At 45.0% G+C, this 27,211-nt stretch overlaps 1 protein-coding gene across 2 annotated transcripts; it reads right to left on the bottom strand.

Moving 5' to 3' along the window:
- GMPS (guanine monophosphate synthase) lies at positions 1-27,211 on the bottom strand. Of its 2 annotated transcripts, none has more exons than XM_065073382.1 (16): positions 27,027-27,211; positions 22,309-22,490; positions 18,720-18,834; positions 17,054-17,151; positions 15,972-16,075; positions 14,772-14,965; positions 14,265-14,430; positions 13,036-13,187; positions 12,176-12,349; positions 10,531-10,636; positions 9,319-9,434; positions 8,448-8,573; positions 7,322-7,437; positions 5,809-5,939; positions 4,340-4,512; positions 1-2,816 (listed from the first exon to the last, which is right to left on the bottom strand). In XM_065073382.1, the coding sequence occupies exons 1-16, from the start codon at positions 27,051-27,053 to the stop codon at positions 2,715-2,717; spliced, it is 2,082 nt and encodes a 693-aa protein (XP_064929454.1). In that variant the 5' UTR covers positions 27,054-27,211; the 3' UTR covers positions 1-2,714. The 2 variants fall into 2 exon arrangements, with proteins under 2 accessions (XP_064929454.1, XP_021149801.2); XM_021294126.2 differs by lacking the exon at positions 27,027-27,211 and adding an exon at positions 23,681-23,829.

Raw genomic sequence — 27,211 nt, 5'->3', positions numbered from 1 at the left:
TTCAAACATAATATTTTTATTTGTGGATAAAAATTAAGGCTCACAGTACTTGATCATCTCACAAGCAGAAAAATGTTAAAAATTGAGAATGACGGGGAACGCCCCCAATACAAATTCCTCTAACTGCTGACATGTTTTACTGAAGACTCGAGGTGAACAATTGTACAGGGCAGCTACAGTTATTAGTTTGTAAACTAGGTGCTAAATATATATATTTTTTTTAAGAAATGTGAACAGAGCATTATGTTTCTCTCCACTTCTGGGTGTCCCATACATATGGATTCCATAGCAAACACTCCGAACCGCTGGGTAACACCAACCTTCCCAACAACAACCCACCACCGGTGTCAGACGGGGCAAGAGCGCTAAAGACAACCAATTTCATTTGGATAAGACATTTTGATCATAGTGCAATAATTTAAGCCTAAAATTTTCAATATTCAATTTTCTGGCTTAAAAAAAATAAAGTATGTTCCTAAAGAGCACGGGAATTGTGGCCAAGCTCCGTTCTGTTACAGACGTGATTAAAAGACGTATGTCACACCAGTACACACAGAGAACACATGTATATACCGCACCTATAATTCAGATGCAACTCCAGGAAGAATGTCCAGATTTATTTACTATGATTCCTATATCCTTGGCGTTACTTGGTAGTAATTCCTCTTGGTTTGCCTTTTGCTGGTGAGCGGCTGACGAGCAACAACCGCTGTGCCATCCGCTGTCATTGCACCCTTCACATCTGAGACACCAACACAACAGGAAAACACATTCTCCCTCAGCTTCTTCTGACAAAAATGTCCCCCAAGGCCATGATTGCATTAGGGAGCTTGCTTTCCAGACAAGCTACTGCGAAAATCGCTTTTCAACAGAACGTGTGCTAAAACAGATCCTGCCACAGCAAACACCAACTTACGGTGGTTTTTAACAGCTCTTACAGACCACAGTCCAGTAATGAAAGAACATTTGTATTGATAATACTTCACTTACACCACAAAAAGCTCATCCAAAGAGGTTGTGATGGACGTAGGTGAGAATCACCACCCCCATATTTCATAAAGGGGGCAACCGAGAGATGAATTAAGTTCAATTTTCCCAGGGTAGAGAACGTGCCCAGAGCAGGGAAGCGAGGGGGCAGATTTCGGCTTCCCCGCGCACCTGTGTCCCCAAAGGGCTGCGACGCCACCTCCTTCCGCACCCGAAAACACACCGCTCGGCAAAAAAACACATTTACACGAGTTCACCGCTTCCTATAAGCAGAAATTAAACTGGATTTCCATAACGCGTAGGCGGTAAATGAGAGAAAAACAGGGAAACGTGTGCAATCAAAAGAATATAGAACAAACACTTCCAACCATTATTCCAGCTCACAAATCTACACAAGTGGAAATGCAAGTAGCTACAGCCATGAAATACTCCATGTTGTGGAACAGTTTAAAACAAGTACTTCGCCCCCGCAATACTATGGTAATCTTGGAGCTGAATGAAACACAACCGCTTAAAGGAACAAAAGGATGTGGGGTGCGGTTCCACCGGGAGGTACCCGGCTCAGGATCCACCGTTCCTGCCGCACGGCAACCGCGGGATCTGCCCAAACCTCTGGGGTGGGTGCAAACAGCTTTGCCTCGACACACCAGGAAAGCACAGGCGACCCAAGTAACCACCGCTCCAATTATTGCTTACGTAACGACATAAACAGCAGAAGATGGGTGACGGAAAGGATCTATGGGGATCGGGGACGTCACTGCCGACAGCTGACTCCACACTAACGACTACTATGACCTCAAAGATCAAGCTAAGCACGATACATACCAAAAATTCCTGTAAAAGCAAATGTGCAGAAAATAAACGGTAAGCAAAGCACATGAGCAGCTGCGAAGGGACCGTTGCACAAGCAACAGGAGGAGGATTTGCAGATCCAGTCGCTCTGGTGCAACAGCTTCCAAACCTCACTCCCGTTTCTATGATCCTACCGGAGTCCCAGAAGCAAAGATCCTTGTCTGTTTGCAACTGGACATACGCACACATGAAGTGCACACTAAATAGTATCTGATGTATACACGTCCATTACTGACACGCACACCTACCGAGCGATGCAAAAGGGGGCGAGGACAGACAGACAGGTCATTTCATAGTAATTCATCGTGACTCTCTCGGACCTCAATGTTATTGCTGTGGGCTAATACGTCAAACAATATAAAACAAGCTTAACAGTATACGACAGATACACAGTAATTCCACAACTCAACAGTTACTCACTACTCCATTTGGCAAAATATTTATTTATAATAAATCCGCTCAAAAGCAGTTGGTCACAAAGAATTCATTTTGCATTTTTAGGCTGTAACAACGCTTTGGGTAGAAGTAAAATAAACTGCCTCCTTGTACACAGTGTGCAAAAAAAAGAGACATTGAAATGACAGTCAACAATAAAACACAGGAAAAGAGGAAGAATGGGTAAGACAAAGGCAAAAGCAAGAGGAATCTGTCTGCGCACCGGCCACGCTGCCATGATTATTTACCCGTACAAATCCTCAGCCTCACTTCCTTCTCATCCCCAGCAAAGCTCTTAACCGCAGGTCTCTGCTCCCGGAGAGGAATCTGATGCGATGTAGCAGCTCCAGTCACTCTTTCACAGTACTGCATGTCAACACTGGGAATGGTTTCTGATATGATTTCGACTGCACACAGTACTTCAATAGAAAAAGAGTTAATTACTCCCACTCCGTCGTTCCTGGCGGCTTTGATGTCAGGTCGTACATCACCCGGGAAATGCCGGGAATCTTCTTGATCTCCGCCACCATTTTTAACACAACCTGTTGTGGAGGAAAAATACAAAATCGTCAGTAGAAAGCATGTACAACAGACCTGAGAAAAACTACCTGAGAAAAGCTTAACAGAGGAGAATTGCGTTCACACTAATTGTGTTATACACAGGAGAGAAAGAGCCTGTAGCTATTAGCATATGACCACCAACTAAGAAATAAAATCAGCTTCGAGAAAACCTCTGGCTTCAGGATATCTGCAGTTACACGTGCTGATGTTTGGCCCTGATAATAAACCAGATAATAAACCTGATAATAAACGCCTCAGCTTCCAAACTGAAAGTTGAGGGGCAACACTGGCTGTTGTGTTGCCATCAATTGTTGGCAGACTCTTCTCAGGCCGTTACCTCCGGCTGAACCACTGAACAGGACACCAGCTCGCAGTGGAACCCCTTTCGAAACACAAAGGCAGCTCTGACAACAAACCCAACCCCACACCAACAAAACCCCGAAAGTGGCATCCAAAGGAGTTTCCATTGAGAGTTTTTCTCCAGAGCTCACACCCAATTCACATTTGCAAAATATTCTAGATGAGAATTTGTTGCTGATCCTTAGAAGTTCAGCTTCAACCTGCCCCGTCTCACACCAAGGCCGCTGACACGGCTGGTTTACAGTGCAAGCATTAATCAATGAGTTGCTCCCCGTGGAAAAACAGAAGATTTTTAATCAAATCTGATTATTTTCTCATAAATCCAGGTATTTTCCATCTCTTCTATTGTGTTACCACTTTATTACTTCGCGTTAAAATGACCGTTTTACATTTTGAAGAACATGGGGGTTTTTGTTTGGTTGTGGCTTTTCTGGTGTTTGTTTTGTTTTAAACACAAACTTGAATCCTCATGCTATCTAATGGAACAGTTCATGTTGTAACTTAGCCTTGAATAATTTCCTTTTAAATGGACAGGCTGCCTTAAGCGGCAGACTTCACTCACATACGATTACTAATCGGTGCCTATATGCTTTGGAAGTATGTTTGTAAAAAAGCCACTCCTGCTCTTCATCCCCAGTGCATTCCCAGAGAGACCAAGTACTGGAACCTGGACACAAAGTCTCCCCGAAAAATACGCCTGAACTTGACTCCTAAATCCTTTCGGTGACCTAAAGAGAAACCAGCGCATTGAGATGTCAAACAGCAGGTTTCAGTAAAATTCGAAGTGGGGATCAAGGGCCATTTTTTGAAGTCAGGACTTTTCCAATTACTAATGAAACAACTTAATTTCAAAATCCCAGGAAGAGCTGGGGTGTTTGTTCTTTGTTAATTGATGGTGCTTTGGCTCAATTCTGTTGGAAAGCCTGCAAGTTTCTCATAGCCATCTGCCAGCTTCTCTTTTTGCGAGGTTTGTTCCCCAAACACCATCATATTCTTCCTAATGAATACTACGAAAAAGCCAAAAAAAATTGCCATAAAATCCAAGTCAGGACAAGGAACCAAGAGAGAGGGAAGAAAGTCAAAACGAGGCATCGGCAATACTACAATAGGTCATGTTGAAAAGAAACCTGAAAATGCACATTACCTCTTCTGGAACCTCATTACCAGGAGTTGCTGCAATACCAGTCATAAAATCGCTTGTAATAAAAGTTCGAATAACCACCGATCTTTGACAGGAAGGTTGTTTCTGGAGGGGGTCCCGATCGAAATGCAACGGTGTCAGTATTATTGGCATCTGGCTAATTTTTCCAGCATAACCTTCAGAAAACAGTAGCACAAAGTGCGTTAATTTGGTTTAAAGACACCAACGTGATAGAAGTTTCACAGAATTCCCCACACGTACTTTGAACTATATATTATTATATATTATTATTACACTTAGATCTTCCGGGATCTTTTCCCTACTGCTACCACACCTCAGAAGATCACACTTGTTATACAATTATGTAATTAGCGGTGTGTATAACAACTCAAATTGCCCCTTGAAACACCTTCAGGGTTTGCAGGCACGCAGAACAAAACCAGACGATCTCCATTAGCCCTGTACTTCCCCGCAAATGCAAGTTCAAAATCTGCCTTCCTTCCCACATAATATAACATAACCATGAGGTTTTATCTATTCCCATATCAAGCCAAATAAAGCTGTTCCCCAGTATCTCTGTGTCTTCAACATATTTAAGAGAAAGCTCCTCAGCATCCCTGTTGCTGGGGGTTGATTGGTAACTCCAGACAATCTTAATTATTATTATTATTATTAAATGTGCTCTTCTGAAAGCCAACACAGAGTCCCTAATTTTGTGGTTTAAATGATCCAAAAGTGTGGTATTTGGGTGCGTAGCAGGCTGCGCTGCCACAGGATCTCACCTGCGTGCACATGGAGCCTTTTCCACTAACTAATTCACGTCTTATTTTTGGGAGCGATTCATTCACACGAAGCCACGTGTCACCAAAAGTTAGCGAGACACATCTACAGCTTTACAAGTGTAACTGACAGTGTTATCCTCAGCATTTTGAGGCCGATTTCGTACGAATTCTGTTATGACAACCTCGCAAACAGAACATGCGTTTTCCAAGAGATATCCTTTAACTTCATTTAAATACAGGCAAGTCTGACAAACTGCTTCCCACATGTATCATATCACACCTTCAAATGTAATTAATTTTAAAATATAAAATAAGAAAATAGGCTGAACCTCAGAACTACTGTATTCCAAGACTCTGCCCATGCACCAAACCATCCAGTGGTTTGAAGAACCACTGTTTGCTGGCCCAACGTGGCTGGGTTTACAAATACAGCTTTCACTTTGAGAACATGAGAACACCACAGGTCGCGAGCATCACCACCATTAGAAACGTACTATCTGGGCTCCCCTCTTTCCACCACGATTTAGAAACTACGTCATGTTTCTTCACTTCAGGTAAACGCTGATGATGGAGATCATCGGCAAAGAGAAGGATTCACCAGCAAAGAGAAGGATTCCATCGACTTTCAGCTGGTTTACGGTTCTTTCTGGAGAAGTTTGCAAAACTCAGGGGATGAGGAGAAGCACCTACCAGACTCCCTGAGAATGTTGTGAGCCTCAAAATCAGCTTGCCGTAAAGTGCTGAGGACGCCCGTGGTCAGGAACGTGGGAGTGACGTCCGTGGGAGGCTCCTTGACCGGGGGACCAAACACGTACACGACTCTGGAAAACAAGCACTTATTCAAGAGCATGATCCTTTGAGAAAAACAGAAACACTAACTCAGTGCTATCACAAAAAGGCGTTTTTTCAATTTTACTTTGATGCCAGTAAAAATTAAGATTATTCTGAGAAAGCTGCTTAATAAGTGCTTGCAATTTCTATCTTCGCTCTTAATAGGAAACCACCAAAAAATAACATTAAATAGTAAACAGTAAACCCTATTGTTAATGAATAGCTGTGTTTTCATCACAGGGCACTAACATAGCGATTTAAAAATCTACATAACTAGAGCTGTAATAAACTATCTTCTGCATTCAAACCAGTCACATCAGCTTTATATTGTTTCCATCTCATTCTTTTTGTTTTATATGTTGCAGAACAAAAAGCAAAGCACAATATCGCCTGATGGGCCTCACACACAGACTTACAACATGTTCACACAAGTTATTCGAGTTTGTAGATACAAACCAAGAACATTTGTCTACAATCCAAAGCAGAAGAACGCACGAGCTTTACACTCTGTATTTCTGTTTGTAAGCCAAGGTCTGCGGGCACAGCTGGGCAGAACAGCAGCTACTGCAGCGCATCCCTACGCACAGCAATGAGATGCTGCACCCAGCCCCCGAGCTGTGGGGAGGATTAAACCCACCAGAGCTTAAGAAGAGAGCAACGCTGTAAATCCAGCACATACTTGGAAATTGCACATGCAATCTTGATTTTATACCTTCTTTTGTTCCCTCTGCATTTAGTTTGAAGAAGTATCTTGCAATTCAAGATCTCGCCTTTAAGAATAATACCTCTTGCAGTAGGTGTCACTTGTGTGACAAAATGCGGTTTTGCTATAAGCAATTATAAGCAGTTTTGTCAAAGTCTGCAGCCAGGCAAGGATGATATGCATTCTCCAGAACTGATTTAATATCTAAGCAGCTTCAGCTGCTAGAAAGGCTATTCAATCAAGTAGCTCAAAAATGCATATTCACAAAGAGCTCAATTAAGATTAAAGTGCCCATCTTTGGAGCTTTCCTGTGCGCTATCAGAAGCGACAGTTCCACGTAAATTCCCTTTTTGACACAAAGCAAGAAAAGCCCACAAGACATCACAACTCACCCACAGGCCTGGAGACTTTCAAAAAAGATTTTGCATAAGTTACACTGGATATCATCTAATCAAGTGCTTAAAAATAAAACTGAGGAGATAGGCTATCAATTCTTTTTCAAGCTAGTAATTCCAGAAATAACCTGCTTTGATTTATTGTGTAATTGCAACCTCTGTATGATGCATATAAAACCATTCTAGCGTAGAATAAACAAGAGAATGCTTGTGTATGCTAAATGTCCATACATGAAGTAGATCATCAGAAATAAACACAGCTGCAAACACTGACCTGTTTATGTTGTGGCACATGCGTGGTATGAGCCTGGCGAGAAACATAAGAGACTCCCAGTGCGGAGCATCTTTACTAGAGATGCCACAGACATAGCTATAGGAACGACAGTCACCCTGTAATTAAAGAAATAATAATTGAACACAGTTTGCTGCCAAAATAGTTCACAATACCTTCCCATTCATCCCGTAGGCTACAGGACTATACTTTGTGCCAACATTTATCAGACCCTGAGCTGGTGAAGTCAGTACATGGATAGATAGCAAGTGAATGAGAAAATACAGACTAAGATAGACCTCTTGTGAGCTAACAAGGGTGTATTAAAAGGAAAATTTTCAGAATGGAAAGATTCAGATAAGGCGACCTGAGCACAGGGGCTGATTGTGTACTGGTATTTTGATGGTGCCATCTGAAGAGAGCCTGTAGAAATCTGCTGATGATACCGCTATTAAAAACAGTAAGAAAAGCTGACTGCAGGGAGTTTCAGAAGCGACCCACAAGATCACACAGCTGATAATACAAGATGTAATTCAATACTGATAAAACAAAGACAGGTAGTTTACAGCCACAACTACTCAGTAATGAAATCTCCCAAGTTAGCAATCCTGTGAGAACCCAGCTTGGCGTTTGGTGATCGCTTTGTCACGGCGCAGATTCGAGTGTTCCTGTCCCCTGACCCGCCTGCTCTGGCTCCTTTCCTGACGAGGATAAGGATACACCACCATTCCAAAAAGTGCAGGAAAGGGCAATAAGCATGGTCCAGTGTAAGTAGCAGAGGGGTTTTTTTGACCAACTCAGTCCAGGACTTCTCAGCCATAAAGGGGGCAGGAGGAATACAGCAGAGGCCTACGAGATTTTGAAGTCATGAAGAAACTGCCCATATGTGACCAGGATTATTCAGCGCCAATGATATCCTCAAACACCACACCTGCCATTCGCTCCAGTGCCTATTCAGTTGTCTCGACACCTTTGCACCAACAATAATGTAGCTATCCCAGTCACCTGAAGATCATGTTCTCAAGTCAAGCCCTTTATTTTCAATCACAAAGCAGCGTTTTGCGCTCCACTGCAGCTGCCGCGCTGGGGGAAGCGGCTTTCAGAACACCCCTGGAATGAGTCCATTTACCTGCACTCCCACAGTTTTGATGGGTAACAAGAAGGCATTCAGTGAATGTAGGCTGGTGATCTGCATCAGCTTCTCCTGGTCTTCTTCACTTGTACACGCTTTGACCCTTTGGAGCAAAGTATGTGGCTGGGCAACGATGCAGAAAAATACATTTTAATTAAATAAAGCCCCCAAGCATGCAAACACAACTTGTAAATAATGATTTTATTTGCATTTTAAGTAGCTGATTGCTTAAATTTAGCCCGCATTTACCCCTTGGAACTACTTAAAAAAAACCCTCTTTAATTTAATAACTAAATTTAGCAAAGGCAGTTTTATTGGATTGGACTGCACTGCTGAACCTCTTTTCTTATGCTCATCCTCTCTTACACAAAGCTATACTTGTCTCTTTTGTGAGCTTATAGTAATCATGAAGGTCATAACGGTTAAGAGACTGAGAACTAAAACATCATCAATTAAAATGTGATGTTTTCGTTCAGGACATGTGGCAAGCACTAGTTCCTCACTCCTGTGCTTTCATTTAGACATTCAGGGATTGTCAGGACATGCAAATCGAGGAGGTTACAATTATCTCAGGGAGGGGAAAATCTCCAGAAATCCCCCTCTGTACAAAGTTTAACTAAAACAAAACTTATTTACTATATGAAACTTGCATTTTCCAGAAATAGCTTAAATATTTGCCTCAGTCATAGCGCAAAAAAAATTCTACTGCCCTATACTCAATGGTTTCAAGCGGGTTGCACTGGAACGCATTACTCCTTAAAGAGCATAAGCAAGGAGTTTGAAACTAGTAGCTTAAACCTCATTGCAGACCACCACAGAACGATCGTAGTACTCTTTTGGGCATATTAGAGCTTAGCAATGTTGTTACCTTCTTAACACTTGCAGAAAAATCCGCAACTATTTTCAAAATGTTGTTTGTCTCAGGGAAGTCTTTGCACACATAAGGCTCTTCAGCACATATCACTCTGATTGCCAGACCAGGACCTGCAACGCAAAGGCAAGAAAACATTATACTACATAACAAAAAAGCCAATTTTAATCTACAATATGTGACAACATCTGGAACAGGACGTCAATCATTGATTAGACTTTGCCATTGTATCTATGACAACATCTGGAACAGGAGGTCAATCATTGATTAGACTTTGCCATTGTATCTATGCTTTAATTGTCTTAACACCTTACAAGACCAAAAAAAACCAAACCACAAACAAATGTTGTTCTGGATTAAACTGCTTGGCACATTTAAGCATTATTTATCTACACCTTAAACCGGATGGTTGTGTAAAGCAGCAGTTAGTGGTGATGAAGTGCGGTGGGTAGCAAAGCAAAGCCAACAGGAGCCTCCTCCTCCCCTTTGCTGGGCAGCTGGGATGAAAGAGCCGCTTATAGCGCACACTTGAGTCTCCGCTGGTTTTACAGACCCCTGAAGGCTCTTTGACCTTCCAGCCACTCAACACAAAAGCGTGTGTAATTCGCTGGAAATGTCTGCAGCTGTTTCCTTGTGTTTCCCGTGGTGCGGGTGCATTAGCACAGCAGCCTCCGCGCTCTGCCAGCCGCTCCTACCCACCCTGCAGGACAGCTTGAAATGCATGGACAGAAAAATACCCCTCTTAAAAGCATGTGGACTTCGCTCTATTGTATACTTTGATTTCATGGAGAATATCAGCAGAAAACATCATTTTCAAAACAGCAAATACCCCTCAGAAAGGCAGGTAGATACAGACCGTTATTTCAAGTAAGATACGTTTGACAGCTCTGGCAGCATTCAGCTGCACTTTCCTGATACTTCTCGCTTTGGCTTATACAACTAAAAAGAAACGAATGCAACTAAAAGCAAACTCCATTATAAAACTTTCCCTTTAATCCACTACACATAAAGCTGCTCTCAAATGCTCTTTTCCTGAAAAAAAGATTCTGCTTAAGAAAAAACATTAATAAATCCAACCATTTTTTATTCCTCTGTTTAGATGTAAGTTTTACGCTCCAACATAAAATTATTATGCAGGTGAAGTATGTTCTAAACCCCACCAACGTGACCGACAGCCCCTCACTACGCAGCACAGAGCACGTGTCCTACCTGGGAAAGGATGCCGCGAAACCAGCTCTTCAGGGAGACCGAGTTCTCTTCCGAGCACCCGCACTTCATCTTTGTGAAAGTCTTTCAGTGGTTCTATTACTTTACCCTTAACAAAAGAAAAAACCAATTTACTCTCCAGCTTACGTATTCAAACAAAAAGCCTCGAATGTATAGGTTACGGCTGCCAGCTCCCACATGAACACTGAAAAGAAAAGCAGACGTTAAGGTGGGCTTTGTAAAATGGTTTCAGGACAGCGGATAAGGCAAAAAAGTTCAAGTTTGAACCAGAAGCATCAATGGCTCAATCAGTGTAAATACAGCTCTAGGGTCGAGCTGGCTCTGCCTTCACCAATTCAGACCTTTCCTGTCTTCACTACATGTTCAAACCAATCTAAAAGCACTGAAAATACTTTGCACAGTGATGAATATCACAAGTCTGGATCACAAACAGTCCCTCGTCTCTCCTGCAGTTGAGCACTTACTAATAACTGAGCACGTTTCAACAGGGTTATGTGATATCTTGTGTTGGTTCGTTCTCAGAGTATTTTGTGGCCGTCAGAGAACTTTGCGTTCTAATGTCAGAAAAGGCAAGTCTCCTACATTTGCTTCATATGACAGCACTTCGGAGCTCTGCACAGGAAAAGCAGTTTAAAAGCTTTTCTGGACTTTGGACCAAACAGACTGATCGGGGATACAATCAAAGGGCCAGGATGGGGGCTGCTTATCTTCACACCGTTCAAGCGCCTGTGTTCACATCATCTTGAAGCTCTGGTCATCACCCATACATGTCCACGCTGGGCTGTTTCATTAAGATTCGGCGGTTGTCAAATTGACAACTGGCAAACAGACCGTGTGCCACCAGTTACCGCTGGCAGAGAGCCCAGCACCTCAACCAGGCACCTAGAAACGTGATGCCGAAGCTGCGTAAGAACAGAAAGAACTCATCCCTGTGGTTACCCAGAAGAACTATCCCTGGATTTCAACCCACTTAAATGTATTATTCTCTCTCAAGAGAGAGGATAATACTGCGTTTGCAGTGCTGGATGCTACAAGAGGTTCAAGAGGAGAATTTTGGCCCTCTCTCTGATTACCTTCTCACTAAAGCCCCATCACTGCTCTTGCCTGAATCCACAATGTGCCAGATCTGGACCATCGGTACCTACAGGTTACTCATTGACTAGTGTTCAGAACAGGACACAGCAGAAGGAATAAGTGACCCATTACACCAGGAGCTCCACCTGAACCAGAATAAAGTTGTCTGAGAAGTCAGAAACTACTCTCCTGCTAAAGGCTTTTGGTTTTGCTCTGCTTCCTTACTACAACACGGCTTTGGTTTGAGGGTAAGGAGTAAAACAGTGAGCAACGTCATTCACACCAAATAAATCCATGTTCAATCTGTTGTCATCTTCCTCAGTATCCAGTGCTGACAATACTCAAATGATTTTGACAACTTTGAGACTGTAGCAACTAGAAAGAAGTGTAATAAATTGCAACATACTCCAACAGAATTTAAATGGCCTCATAAGAATGGGCCCCATCAACACAAGACAGTTATACCAGCAAAACATAAAAGTTGTTCATTTTTGACATGCAGGTTCACGTCTGAGAACCAGAAGGACACACCAGCATCCTTGTGTTCGTTTACCTCTTCTCTTAACTTTCGAATCAGCTCTGTGTCATTATGATGAGTTTTGATGACTTCAGCTTTGCCGCTTGCAACAAGGGAAGCGCTTTCGATGAGATCAGGTCTGAGCGTGCCCTGAGCAAGAAAAACCTCTTCGGGTTTCAGATTCATCTCTCCGATCACTTCATTGGCAATCTAGAAGATCAAGAGAAAGGAGAAAAATGTACCAATCTACTTTTTGGTTGTCAAAAGTCTAAAGGAAGATAATGGATTGCTCAACAAATGCTTCTGAGCTGCAGAAGCACAAACAAACAGGAAAAGTATTTATGACAGCAGCCCGCTGCTGAAATAGTCCTATAAACCCATATTTTGTTGAACAGCAAATGGAAAGAACATCTTCAGTCAACAGGAACATCACTGCTCGCTAAATGTTCCGTTCTCCCTGCATCACCAGCACCGGGAGCTGCCGGATGGAAAACGGCTCATCTGCAGCAAAGCAACAGAAATGTGCCCAAATTCGGGTTACCCATCCATTTGGTGAAAAAACATTACACGGAAGGTTGGCCATTTGTTGCTGTTGCATAAACAATATTGTATATCCAAACACGATGGTGGATCTAGTACAACGCTTGTGAACAGCGTTGTGACCACTGATTGCCAAAAAGTTTAGGCTTAGGGTAACACACCAATGACTTCTTTAGGTCATCCACAACTTACAAGATCATTGGCACCTCTGGGCGCACAGTGCTTCAGAAGGGAACAGCCCGACGTAGAAGTTTTATCTACAAATCATATAATTAAAAAAACAAACCAAGACAAAAACACACACCCAACAAATAATTACTAACATTACCTTAACAAATTTTAATTATAAATATTACCTTAACAAAGGTGTCACCAATAATTTTTCTTTTTTCTTCCGGACTTGTGGTCATGTTTAAGGTCTTGCTGATTCTTTTTCGTGGAGTTCTGTCCTCATCCGAGATGGGCAGAGTTGTTGTACCATTGTAGAACGAGTGAGCTGCATTCACCACTGCAGGAAATTACAGGAATTCGTTACCAAAGTCAGGAAAGATTTTTATGCAAATTTGAAAAAATATGAGTTTCACTCTATTGCTTTAAAAAAGAAAAACCATTAGAGTCCTTTAACTATCAGCTGCATTAAATAGGTCTGTTCAATACCTCAAGAATTAATGTAGCAAAAGCACTCTATTTCTCTTATTAGCCCTACTCTAGAGGGTAATTTTTTCACATTATGAGGCTAGGCAACAGTGTGAAAGGTCAGCTCTCGCTTCTCCTCTTAGATTAGAATTTACTTGATTTATTTAAGTAGTTTACAGGACAGTATTTCCCCAAGGCCTTTCTGCAACTGGAATTAAATGACGCGCTATTTACTCACGGTACATTATGCCTCTTAATTTAGAGGGAGGCTCTTTGGCAGCTTTTACCAGCACTGAACTGCACAACCTACAGAAGGAGCATTTGCAAAGGGATTCCCTCAATTTGCTCCTCTGTCAGAGCACAGGTTTATCGCTCTGCAGACTGCAAGGCAGATTTTCCACTAAAAAAAACCCCGAAAAGTACAAATACTTCTAAAAAATAAAGATATGTGTAGAACGGAGCTCAGACTTTGCTGCACCAGGATACTGCAGCCCAACCTGCATGCGACTTCAAAAAGTAACTTTGGCTGTAAGAGCAATCCATCACCCAAATGAGCTCACAGTTTAGAAAGAAAGAGAATAAGGACAAGAAATCAAGTGCCAGTGGAGGACTGGCAAGCAGGCTGCTGCAGAAACTGCAACCAAACGAGCAGGAGGATTCACCCACCAGCAAAGCGACTGAGACACATTCCCGCTGCTGCGCTGTGCCCTCAGAAACAGAAGACATGGGTCAGTTCATCATCTGCACCGATCAAATAAGTTGGGCTTAATATTTTAGGTTTGAAATGTCGTGAATAGGCCCGGGTTGTTTCAAATTAGCAACCGTGCTTTGGTGCGTAAGGCCTGAGAACTGCGAAGATCAAATCAACGAAACAAAACACTACATGTGTATTTTAGGAGACTGGCCACGTCACTAGTGGTGGCGGGCTTATTTAACAAAACTATGGTACCTTTAACTTGAATCCCAAGCTTTTTGAGTGCCTCCTCCACGGACTGACTCTCTCTTTTGCGCATGAATCCATTATCTATGTGTACAGCTATGACCTGGTCGCGGTTTAAAGCCCGGTTCAGCAGAGCCGTGCACACTGTCGAGTCCACGCCACCGCTGAGTAAAACCTAAGAACGAGGAGAAAAAGGGTAAAAAAACCAAACACCCGCATTTGGTCGGCTGTCTACAGGGAAAGCTTTAACAAACAATTTGGATACAACTATGAGAATCAGAACAGACTGCTGACTTACAGTCAATGATTCGGAAGAAAAGTCAATGTAAGTTGAGAAAACTTCACAAATTCTGTTTTAATGTATCACCCAAATCAAGACTATCTTGCATTTTTCAAACTAATGTGAGTAACTCTTCAGTGTCGGTGCTTCTGTCAGACTTTCGCAAATAATCTTTGGGCTTCTGAATGGAAGCCTTACTTACCAGGATATATATATATACACATATATATACTTACCAGGACTTTTGAGGAGCCCACTTTCTCCTTGATGTCTTGAATGCACTGAAGTTCTCTGTTTTCCACGGTGAAGGTCCCACTGCAGCCCGCAATATCATACAGGAAGTTCTTCAGGATCATCTTCCCGTTGACGGTGAGGCTGACCTCAGGGTGGAACTGTGCTCCATACAGCTTCTTAGATTCATTTGCGATGCCTTCGAGTGTGACAAAAAACAAGAAACGGGAAATACCCAAGAAAGCCAAGCATACGCTTTTGGAGCAATTTATTCTGCCACATTTTGGCACAAATCACCAGGATTCTGGTTAAGATTAAGACTAAGGTTATTGTTACATATCCAGAACACACAATCCCTCAGAAACCAAGGAAAACACTCCAACATCCTAAGAAAACCATTGTGAAAATAGGAAATAAATCACATTATTACTTTTCCCTCACCACAATACCTCGTACAACCCTCGGACCAAGCCACGTTGACACAGTTGTACCCACACTAAAAGGGTTGGGGTTTGGCGCTCTTTTTTAAATGAAAGATTCAAAATAAAGCAGGTGAATGCTTTGGAAATGTCAGGAAGCGGCTCATCAACTCAGCAATTTCAGGTCTCCCATCTCCAAGGCAAGCAACCCAAAGAGGCTCTTTCCCTTCAATAATCTGAGTAGCTTTCAAACCCCGCATTTCTAAGGTCCTGCATTTTTCTGTGATAATCCGTGTGTCTGAAACGCTGCTTTCAGTGCCGACATTATTTTTGCTCAGTTGAACATTCATGCAACAATATTCAATATGATAACAAGTTAATCATGCTTCAGAAATTAAAGAGTGTTTGACTTGTACTGTTACAGTGCAAAACCCAACCACTGCTTACGCTGCACACTACGGCACATCTTCCTCTCCCCTGACCTAACAGCACACAAGGTTTTACTGGAAACAGAAACAACACGTGCATACTGTAAAATAACTAACTGTAAAAACAAAGTTTTCCTTAAACGAGTTTCAAACCAGGACCATTCATTTCCATGTCTATTTCTTATTCCAGGACAGCACAACACACAAGCAAACATGCACCAGAAACTGTTCAAAACAATTCACTTCTTTGGCAATTAAATAATAGACAGTCTGTTCCCATTTGGCTCTAACCACTGTCTGCCATATATCTTCCTTTAACGAACACTATCAAAAGGCAATTTCAGTATCAAATCAATACCTGCTATAATGTTCCCAGACTGCGCAACCACTTTGAATCCATCGGCTACTTTATCCACGCTGTCCCCGTGGGTGAGCAGCACAAGCTCTTCCTTCTGAAGGCCCCTAAGCACAGAATAAACACTAGAATCAATCAGAAAAAGAACCAAGACCTAACTACCTGTGTTTCCAAGAGAAGCCCTTAGGGAGCCCATTAAAGCACATCTTGATTGACCAGGCTCATTTGAAATACACGCAGGATTTTCTTCCCAAAAAGAGTCACCTCCAGCTCTTAGATGCCTCCAATCCACTGGAAGCTGCCTAAGTTCTTGTACGATACATCCTTCATGCAAAAGGTGATTTATCTTGATTCAGAAGGGTTTGGGTTTTGTATTTGTTGGTTTGTTTTGGTTTTTGTTGGCTGTGTTGTTTGGGGGTTTTTTGGTAAATATTGACAGATCCCCTCTCCGACAGCAGCGTCACCCTGAGTCAATAGGATAGTGGAGTCCTGCTTTTTATTTCAATAAAATGATGTTTTCTTGCTCAAACCTAAGTGTTTTCAGGACAGTTTGGGCACCTCAGACTTCAGACAGGGTGTAAAGCTCGGCAATAGCCCCACAGGGGAAAGTTAATAAAATCGGGACAGCAAGAACGAGTAAACTATTTGAACTATTACAAGGAACTCAAGAGGCATTGACAAACTATCATGGTTTTATAAAACATCATAAAGTGATTTTAAAGGAAGGTAGAAAGCAAAAGCTCTCAGATTTCCTATTAACTTTGGAAACGGGGCTGGGCGCAGCCAGTACAAGAGGAACACACGGCACAGCGGGGCAGAAGGGCTCAACACCAAGCTTCTCGTGCTGCGGTACATCCCATGGCGCCTCAGTGAGGACGTTCTACTTCGAAACGAAGGGTTTACACAATATCCCGAGCAAATATATCTGCATTTCCAGAGTCAATTGAGCAGTTACGCCTAGGTACGTGTTGCAAGTTTTACGAGAAATTAGCATGGGTGCAATTTCACTATTTTCTTTATAATAAGCCACCAATTTCCAGACTGGTATTTCCAATCTTGTTCTGATAATCTGAATGCCTGTGTACCTGAACAGTGAACACGTGTTATCCAGAGTAATGCTGAACACCCCGTCTTCTCTGACACTCTTCTTGTGCACCGTACCTCCAAACACCTTATTCATCATCTGTCAAGGCAAAAACATCACGTGAGCAAGCGCCGCAAAATCTAGTGCCGCTTTACACCTCAATCTGCCTGTGGCTGACAGCAGCTCTAGCCCGCTAGTACCCACCAACACAGCTTTTCGTGATTATACTCAATATATAATTTTGCAAAAGGGTAAGAATTCTCCTCAGAATTAATGATTGTTCTGTAGTGTGCTTGCTCCCTTTTGCCAGCCCTGTGAGAATATCTGGGGCTGCAGCTGCACACAATGAGCAGCAGACACCCAGAGCAGTAGACAAGAAGCAGAAGTTTGCAAAATAACGCACATTTAATAGCGTACATTGATTTAGTGTACAGCGACTTGCACTTATGAACGGCCGCTCCACAAGGCAGCTGAGTACCTGAGGCCGGTTATCACAGAAACAGCTAAGCTGCTGAGCAAAAACCTGATTTATCTACCCTCTAGCTAAAGGCCATCAGACAGGCTTAAACTTCGCAAGATCGGGCTCCTCAGCTCTGGAGAACCAGTCAAAAACTTGAGTCTATCCTCTTAGTGTTATTTTTGTGACTCTTCATAATCCTTGCTGTATCAGAGCAGTGAAATTCTCAACCAGTGTCTTTTCTAAAACCTCGCCTTGCCCTTTGGAGTTTGATATCCGCACTTTGCATTTCAGAAGTCTCAAAATAAAGATTTTTGTCTTCCTTACAAACGTAACTGGTGACTTTAAAAAGTATTATTAGAGTCTCACTTTCCAACTACTTTCATTTTCAGAGATTTAAAACTTCCTTTTAGACACAGTTTGATATTATACTCATTGTACCTGACTGATTTCAACCCTTTATAATGAAGTAGTAGTGCGTTAAAACACACACTTGGTTAGTTGCCATAAAGTCAGCCTTAAGGAACTCCCCTGCTTGAGGCTAGCTCATGTGCTTTTCAATCTGCTTGGCATTTTAAGGCATATTTTAATATAATGCACATTTCCCTTCAGAACAGGGAGTGCCAACATTGCTTCCATAATTACCAGCCCTTGTAAAGGAGTTTTCCAGCCATTATTCAGCACCTCTGAAGGCCTAGGAAATCGCTAACACTGGAAAACAACACAAGATGCATGGCAGCATCTAGTCCATCCCTTGTCTCCTTGGAAGGTTTTTTCCCCAGCTGGGGTCGCCAGCCAGCCCTGAGCCACGTCCGTGTTCTGGGGGCAGGAGGGTTTAAGCGCTCTTAACAACTATGCTAGAAACATTCCGCACTTGCAAACCAAAACTATTTCACTTATTTACACGAGGGACACATTTTGCAAGAGCAGCCAGGCAGAATCAGTGACTGCCGGGTTATATTGATTGTGACCAGAAAAGCAGCGTGAACTCAGTTCACGGCACTTAACGAAAAACTATTTATGCTATTGATGAGCCAAGAGAAGACGACACAGTGTGCTCAGTTTACCAATTAGCACTTTAAAAGTATCTTTTGTGCACGAGGCATACTGCTTATATTTGAAAAGCAGGTCCCTTAGCAGCGCATCTTCAGTTGGGATCAGAAACGAGGCCTGGAAGGCGGCTGCAGACACACTTATCTGTGGCCAGCACCTGCATGCCGTAGCAGATCCCCAGAACCGGCTTTCCTATTGTGAAGATCGCTGGGTCGAACCACGGGGCATCTTCTGCATACACAGAGTTTGGTCCTCCAGATATTATGATAGCTCTGCAGACAAAAGATAAAGAAAACACTAACTCAAATATAGTGTTTACCTTAACATCTATTTGCTCTAAACATCAACTTTGTCTCATGATACTCTTAGAACTCCGTATATTCTAAGATATATTTTAATACAGATATCCTAACATATAGCTTAAATTTGCTACACCACAGCTGTCAAAACCAGCAGTTTACCAGATCAGTTTAAACAAACACAAGCCATCTTAAAAAGTGACTGTATTTTAAATCCCTCATAGCCAAGTGCCAACTATGAGAGAAGTAAGATGGCTGGGGTCAAATGCAGAGTACTGGCATTAAGAGATATATATATATACACACTTTGTGATGTCTGTGCCATCTGGAGGGAAGCTGTGTTCAAAAACCAGACTCTCAAATTTCTAGAGCTGCTGAGAAAATGTCCCTTAATCCACCCGATTCCAAAGTGCGATGGCATTACCAACAGGTTGTGAATTAAAAGTCCAATAGGTGCAAGCATTGATGGTTTGGAGTCAATACTTGACACTGTAACAGAAAATCAAGTCTTTGCAGAGGGGAGGAGAGACCTTTGCAAACCAGGATGATTGCAGGACCGTGACCTGCAGAAGCAGCAGCCGGCTGGGCAACGTGTTCTGGCCTTGGCCAGGACTGACCACGGGTGCACCAGACCTTGGACTCACGGACTGTGTGTTTCACAGAGAACATCAGACCTCTCCTCCAGCGCGAGAAATGCAAAACTGGACGGGAGAGAAGTTGCACACGCCACTTGTAGCATTATTTAGAGTGTTTGTCGTGCAAGTAGTGACAAAATAGCATTTTTCCATTTTTAAGCAGCAGAAACGGGCAGCGCACTTGGAACATCTGCACCACGGGCAGAAATCATCATGTGGTAACAAGCCCATGAACAACCGGTCCCCACCACCCATGTACAGGCACTTCTGTTCAAGTCAGAGACACGATAAGTTTCCTAAACACAGATTCTGCTAGAAAGAGCCTTCAAATTCTTAATGCCTGGTGGTACTACTGCTTCTAATAACTCCACGTGCAGAGGCATTTGCTTAAGTGCCATATGTGCAGAACACTATTTAATATTAATTAAAGGAAATATGGCCCCACCTACAAACTGAACATTCTTATGAGAGGTCAAAATAGTTACACACTTTTCCAAAAATTAGAGTCTTAAAATCTGCTTTTTTTTTGCATACCAATTAAAATCGCACAGAACACAGAAAGGTTATCCAATCTGCCCAAGTATTAAGAAAAAACAGTTATAAATTGAGGGTGAGAGAGAAATCAGCATCTTCTCAACTGTCTAGGAGAAATTAAAACTAGCATGGTATGTAGATTTTGAAAGCTTTATTGCAACACCTTCCTGCGCTGGTATGAATGTATCTCTTTCTGGTTTACCTTAAACCGCTTCCAAAACACCCTGACCTAGCTCTGGAAAGGCTATTTGCAATGGACTACAGAATAAAAAGCAGGCACTGAGCCCCAGCTCGGGGCTGGCGCCAGAACTCGGACTAACACCAGCAGAGCCCAAGACCAGGACTGGGAGGACTCTGTGGAAACTGCTGACTCTTATGTCACATTCAGATGAAACTTGGCACTGGACATTTGTTCTGTCGCTGGGAAAATCGAGAGTCGGCTCTTTAAATACAACATCTAAATACAATTCAGGAAAACGTTGAGTCTCAGTGCCTGTCTTGAACTTCAGCAGAGACCAAAGCGAAGCTCCTCAGCTCACTCAAGTCCACCTTGGACACCATGAAACCTGCTTATTCCATGACACGTGGAATATATTAATACATCCAAATCTTGCGGTAGAGCCACAAGCTCATTTTTACAGCAGTCACTGAATCAAGGCGCCCAATGGCTGGTGTCAGTGTTTGTCGAGTTCTCCTGAGTGCAAATGATTGACCAATGTTGTGGACACAAAGTTCATTGACCAACCTGGGTAACCGATAACCCGAAACCACTATCTTAACCTCCAGAAGTGACTTTTTGAATGAAAAGGTTCTGCCACATTTTAGAGAGCAATTATTTGGAATGGCAAGTCCAACGGGTCTAACCATGAGACTTTGAAGAACCTTCAACTGTGAAAAGAAAGGGGGAAAGGTCTTTCCATCAGAACCTGCACCAAAACAGCACAGGTCTGAGATAAAACATCTTTAGTACCATGACCCACACCTCAAGTCCTACACACAGGAGATGCAGGAATTCTTTTTAAACCAGTAATCGGGTATGTCCATCTTCTAAAGACTCCATTGTTGGAGAATGATAAACAAGATCTGGCAAGAAAATGTGTTTTTCAGAACATTTCTGAGTGAGAAATTCTTCACACAACAGCTACTGATACATCAAACAGATCCTGGGGTTTCTGTTCTCGGTGTTTTCAGCAGAGATCAACAAGTACCTGTTTGACTCACTAAAATATAATGTTTACCAGTTGATTGGAAAGAGACAACTCTGCAATAAAGCACCACTGTCTTATCTGTGGCCAGGCACAACCAACAGGCACACGTGCAGTGTATTTCTGGATTCAGACCCAACTGACAAGTAGGGTCTCTAATGATTTCTAGTTTTCAAGTTCTAATGTTTTCTTGATTAATAGCTACCCTGGTTTAACGGGTAAAACAGCAAGGGCATCAACATTTTTGCAGGTACATATTTTCAGATTTTTTGCAGACACATGTTCAGAATGCAACCTCCTAAATTATACTGACAAACAGAAAAGATTGAACTGACATTAGGGCGTTATGAAGCAAACACACAAAAATTATATTGCTGCACAAGTTTCCCCAGCAAAACTCAGGAGTTTCTGTGGATTCGCTAAGGATGCAATGATCACAGAATCCCAGAGTGTCAGGGGCTGGAGGGACCTGGAAAGCTCATCCAGTGCAATCCCCCCATGGAGCAGGAACACCCAGATGAGGTTACACAGGAAGGTGTCCAGGCGGGTTGGAATGTCTGCACAGAAGGAGACTCCACAACCCCCTGGGCAGCCTGGGCCAGGCTCTGCCACCCTCACCAGGAACAAGTTTAATCTCATATTTAAGTGGAACCTCCTGTGTTCCAGTTTGAACCCATTGCCCCTTGTCCTGTCACTGGTTGTCACCAGAAGAGCCTGGCTCCATCCTCCTGACACTCCCCTTCTCCATATTGATCCCCATGAATGAGTCCCCCCTCAGTCTCCTCCAGCTCCAGAGCCCCAGCTCCCTCAGCCTTTCCTCACACGGGAGATGCTCCACTCCCTCCAGCATCTTTGTTGCCCTGCGCTGGACTCTCTCCAGCAGCTCCTTGTCCTTCCTGAACTGAGGGGCCCAGAACTGGACACAATACTCCAGATGCAATATTCCATCACTACAATGAGAGCTTTTGCACATTAAAAAATAGGCAATTTCCAGCGCTGCCAACCCCACAGCCGCTGTTAGAGAGGAGAGAACAGCAGAAGCCGCGGGCAGCGGCGCCACGGACGGGACCTACCGAAAGCCCTGTTCTCGGATGGCGAAGGCCGGCGTCTCCAGGGGGAAGATCTCGGACTGGACGAAGAGCTCGCGCACCCGGCGGTCGATGACTTTGCCGTACTGCGCCCCGGCGTCCAGGATCACCACGGCTCCCTCGTAGTGGTGCTGCCCATCCTTGAGCTCTCCTCCGGCGTTCTCCGCCTGCAAACACCACCCACAGCAGCGCCTTGTGTGACACCGGGCAGGGCTCTAAGGCACATCTCTGAAACAACTAACAGCTCCAAAGCTTGCCTACGTGTGTTAATTTACAATTAAAATAAAGGCTAGCAGAGAAACTTCTAAATTAAAAAATCCTCAAGTTTATAAAGAGCAGCAGATGCATTAGCAAGATGAAGGGGCTGCACATTAACACAGCACATCCCTCCCAAGCAGCCACACAAACGTGACATCCCCAAAACCAAACAGGGTACAAACTGAGGAAGAGAAATGCTACGAAGCTAACGAAGGCAGAGTGTTCCATAAATAGGAAGTCGTATGCCCTGTTCACCACTACAGCCACCCCAGCTTTTTCCATTTTACAGTTCCATACGAGACCCAGCACGCCCTGTGCTAATTAAAAGCATGTGCCCTTTGCTCGTGCAAAACAGGACAGTGCAAAGGCAGAAGAAAAATGTTTTTCCCATCATGTTGCCTCATGCACTAAGCTTGCACTTACCATTACCTCCTGGACAGAATAAAAAGGGGAAATTGAGAACAAATGTCTCTGCTAAAATGATTTTTCAAAAAAACCCTTGATTTTTGAATACAGCATTCAAGCAGATTGCACATCAGAACAAAGCAATGGTTCTCTCTGACCCCACCGCATTTGAATTGGCTGGCCAACTTCAGCTAAATCCAAAATAGATTTCTGGAAAAGGCGAGGACAAATTTCTTATTTTTAAGAAAGAAACTGTGAAAAGAGGCAGCTATTCCATGGCAGTGTCCTTATCGGAGGATCTTCAAGGAACAACATGCACTCAGCCACACTGCAAGACACACAGAAACTGATGCCCTTCACCGATCCATCCCTGCCCAGCGCAGCATCATCCTGCACAGCGACCGGAGGAACTCTCAGATGCCGGCAGCAGCACTACGATTACTTGGTAATGGTTTATGTGGCCCTGCAAGATGGCTGTTTAAGGCTTCAAGTAATTGCTCATTGCCCGAGTTTCACTGGGAGTCCATTAATACCCTCTCAAAATCTCAAAAGCCAGTGTCTAATCATAGCTCAGAAGGTTTTCCCTCAGATGATGCTAATGGCATCTGGGCTAAAATCCAGTAAAAGCACCACATCCATCAAGCAACACAGATCTCTTTATGGGGAGATGCAAGACGAGCAAGGCAACACGCACCTCACCAGGGGAAAGAAAACAACCAGACATTCAACTGGTGGCCTAATAACTCGCTGCTCCCTTAGACGTGGGATTAAACTACAGACTGGAATCATTTTCTCCCAGTACTCCACAGGGCGCTGCTGGTGTCTGCTGCCGGTGTCCTCACAGCACGTCCCCTGCGCACACCCCAGCAAAGCCCCATCCGGGAGGTAACACAGGCGACTCTCACCACGCCGACCGTGCCACAGGAGGGTTGCGCTTTGCTTTTGAGCTCAAGCAGAACTCTAAGCAGGTCCAGCTCTGAAGAGAGCCCAACAGAAACACTGCTGTAAACCACACGGGGAAAAAGAAGAAGGAGAAAGGCAGTAAGTCAGTACAGGATCTGGCTTTATCTACCTAGAGGCACAATTCCAAGGCTAAAGATTCTGAACGCGAATTTAACAAGGGAAACTTCATTTAATACAATCAAAAAAGGAAGAGGTGCTGTTAACGTGCAGCCAGCACAGTTTAGCTCACGTGTTTGTATATCGTATGTGTGCCAGGAGAAAGATGAAGAGGATCCCAGGCAGCCCAGCCCTGCAGGGACGGGGTGTGTGGAGCCAGCACCCCTTCCTAGCGCCGACTCTCCACTTCCTAATCAAAGCTTTTTTCCCCTCAGTGGGGGTATACCTAGACTTGTCCATTTTCACAAAGATCTGGAGAACTTGCTCTATTTGAGAACTTCTGTCGAAGCTGGTTTGACAGCCGCCCAAGGCGGTTCAGGAGACGGGACAGAGCAGAGGCAACACTGTGATGTCCCAAGAGCAGGACTAAAACCAGAATGGAACTTGTGTACACCAAGAGAAAAATGGGGGAAAAAGCCTAAGTTCGGCTAATTTAAATCACAAGTCACCCTGCGAACCACATCACACACGAAGGATTCCTACTGTTCTCCACAACTGATGAAACAAAGCAATTACGCTATGAAAACGCTTTATTTCCAGACCGCCATTTGCCCACAGATTCACAGCAGGAATCCTTCACGTATGATGTGGTTTTCAGGGTGACCTGTGATTTGAATGAGCTGAACCAGGGTTGGCCTCAAGCCAGCATTTCAGCTCTACTGCTTGGTACCGCTGGAAGTAAAAAAGCTTCCAGGTATTTTTGTGACCAAAAAAAATGTATGAGTTCTATAATGAGCTGTGGTAGGAGATCTGCCACCAGTCTTGCATTACCGGCTAAGGACACCGCATGCCTTATCCCTCCATACCTCCCTAGCACTTTAAACTAAGCTTACAGGTTCCTAACAGCCCACTTGTGCAGAACCAGGGAATTCTTCACCATTTCACACACCCACACACTCACAGGATTTTCATTAATGTAATTTATAAAGCATATTAACATACAGAGCAGCCAGATCCTGGAGTACCCAGCAGCACCCGGCAGAGCCCACTGTGCAGCAGCAGCCCCTCTGTCCCAGTGCTCAGCCCTGAGCTTTCACCCACACTCACAACGTAGGACAAGCCTAAACCAGGAGCCTTGATCTGGCACTTTCAAGCCAGCACAGGTTTTACAAGAGTTTAATTGTTTCCCTGTGGTATTAAAATTAAGCAGATATAAGAACGCTTACTCATACTTATTTCCAAGTATAACTGGAAAGTAACTCCTTCAAACTCTGGCAATCCCTGAGATTGATACAAGATTCTGCCCAACCCGTTAATACCGCAGACAAATTTTGATAAGCCGCACGTGGATTTCCAATGGCTGCTGGGACCCGGCCCCCCACGGAAGCTGCTCTCGTTACCCATTTCCTGCGAGGCTGTGTCGTGGAGGAGAGGACGAGCCTCCCAGGGCACAGCTGGCCCTGGGTGCCACAGAGGACCGGCCTCCCGGGGCACAGCTGGCGCTGGGTGCCACAGAGGACCGGCCTCCCGGGGCACAGCTGGCGCTGGGTGCCACAGAGGACCGGCCTCCCGGGGCACAGCTGGCGCTGGGTGCCACAGAGGACCGGCCTCCCGGGGCACAGCTGGCCCTGGGTACCACAGAGGACCGGCCTCACAGGGCACAGCTGGCGCTGGGTGCCACAGAGGACCGGCCTCCCGGGGCACAGCTGGCCATGGGTGCCACAGAGGACCGGCCTCCCGGGGCACAGCTGGCCATGGGTGCCACAGAGGACCGGCCTCCCGGGGCACAGCTGGCACTGGGTGCCACAGAGGACTGGCCTCACAGGGCACAGCTGGCGCTGGGTGCCACAGAGGACCGGCCTCCCGGGGCACAGCTGGCGCTGGGTGCCACAGAGGACCGGCCTCCCGGGGCACAGCTGGCGCTGGGTGCCACAGAGGACCGGCCTCCCGGGGCACAGCTGGCGCTGGGTGCCACAGAGGACCGGCCTCCCGGGGCACAGCTGGTGCTGGGTGCCACAGAGGACCGGCCTCCCGGGGCACAGCTGGCCCTGGGTGCCACAACCATAAGAAGAGGAGCCCAAGAGCAGCCCCGGACAGGAAAGGAAGTTGTGTCTATGGCCAGGGAAAAGCATGTCAGAAAACTTAAACAGGGACCAACTGAGCGTTTAAAAAAACCCCTCAGAGTCACGTTTTCTTGCAAACTAGATTAAAAGTCTAGGACAAGGCTTTTATCTTACTACAGAAGCCGCATGAGACAACTTGCAGGGTTGTGGTTCAGAGGTTGCATTATCAAGAAAAAACATCAATTTCATGAAGGCACAGGAGTAATTTTGTCCCCCCGGCATGCAAGGGCGACACCCCCACACATCACCTTTGTCACTTTGGCTGCAAAGCAGACATGGGGGACGCTGAGGGAGCGGCGGGATCCCGGGGTCACCGGGACGGGGGCAGCAGCCCCTGCACAGCAAACCTGCAGCAATTAAACGAACCAACTTCTCTCTCGAGTTGGCTGAAGGAGTTACGGCTTCTATTTGGATGTAAAGCCCAAACCAGCACCTGGGCAGCTGCTGGGACCCCCGTTCAGTCTCACCCCGGTAACACCGACCAGACCGGGCCCAGGCGGGCTTGGCCACACCACGAGCCAACGTTTAAAAAAAGAAACATCAAACCTCAAACTGTTAAATGAATTAATTTTCTCAGCGCTGCCACCGTTAAGCGCGGGCAGAGCGGCGGGGGGGCAGGGGCCGTGGGCACCGGGACAGGCGGGCACCGGCCCCCGCAGACGCCCGGCCCCGTTCCCCGTGCCCGGCCCGCTCCGCGCCGCAGAGCCGCCCGCAGCCCCGGGAGGCGGCGGCGGGAAAAGGCCGGGCCCCGCCGCGCCATGTGCCCGCCGGCCGAGGCGGCCAGGCCGGGCCGGGCCCGGCAGCGGCGGCACAAAGCGCCCGGCAGGCCCGGGCGGGAGGGAAGGCGCGGGCACTGACCTTGGTGTCTCCGTTGCACAGGGCCATGGGGGCTGCTGGGGCGCGGCGGCCGCTCCGACCGGCGGGAAGCAGCCCCGAGGCGGGGAGGGGGAAGAAAGGGCCGCGCAGAGCGGCCGCCGCGATGAGCTAATGCCGCCCGGCTGCGCCTCCGCCGCGGGGAGGAGGAGCCGGCGCGGCCCGGCCCC

This window comes from Columba livia, chromosome 9 (genome assembly GCF_036013475.1).
Source record: "Columba livia isolate bColLiv1 breed racing homer chromosome 9, bColLiv1.pat.W.v2, whole genome shotgun sequence".
Lineage (NCBI taxonomy): Eukaryota > Metazoa > Chordata > Aves > Columbiformes > Columbidae > Columba > Columba livia.
The sequence above is the reverse complement of the archived record's forward strand: the minus strand, read 5'-3'. Positions and strand labels throughout refer to the sequence as shown.

Bases quoted from the DNA above. Each gene is read 5' to 3' on its own strand.
- GMPS (XM_021294126.2), bottom strand. From the start codon at position 23,710: ATGTCTGGTTGTTTTCTTTCCCCTGGTGAG. The intron at 9,435-10,530 runs GTAGGACACGTG...TTTGCGTTGCAG, and splicing joins TTCGCGGCATCCTTTCCCAG to GTCCTGGTCTGGCAATCAGA. The intron at 7,438-8,447 runs GTAAATGGACTC...CTTTAATTACAG, and splicing joins TCAAAACTGTGGGAGTGCAG to GGTGACTGTCGTTCCTATAG.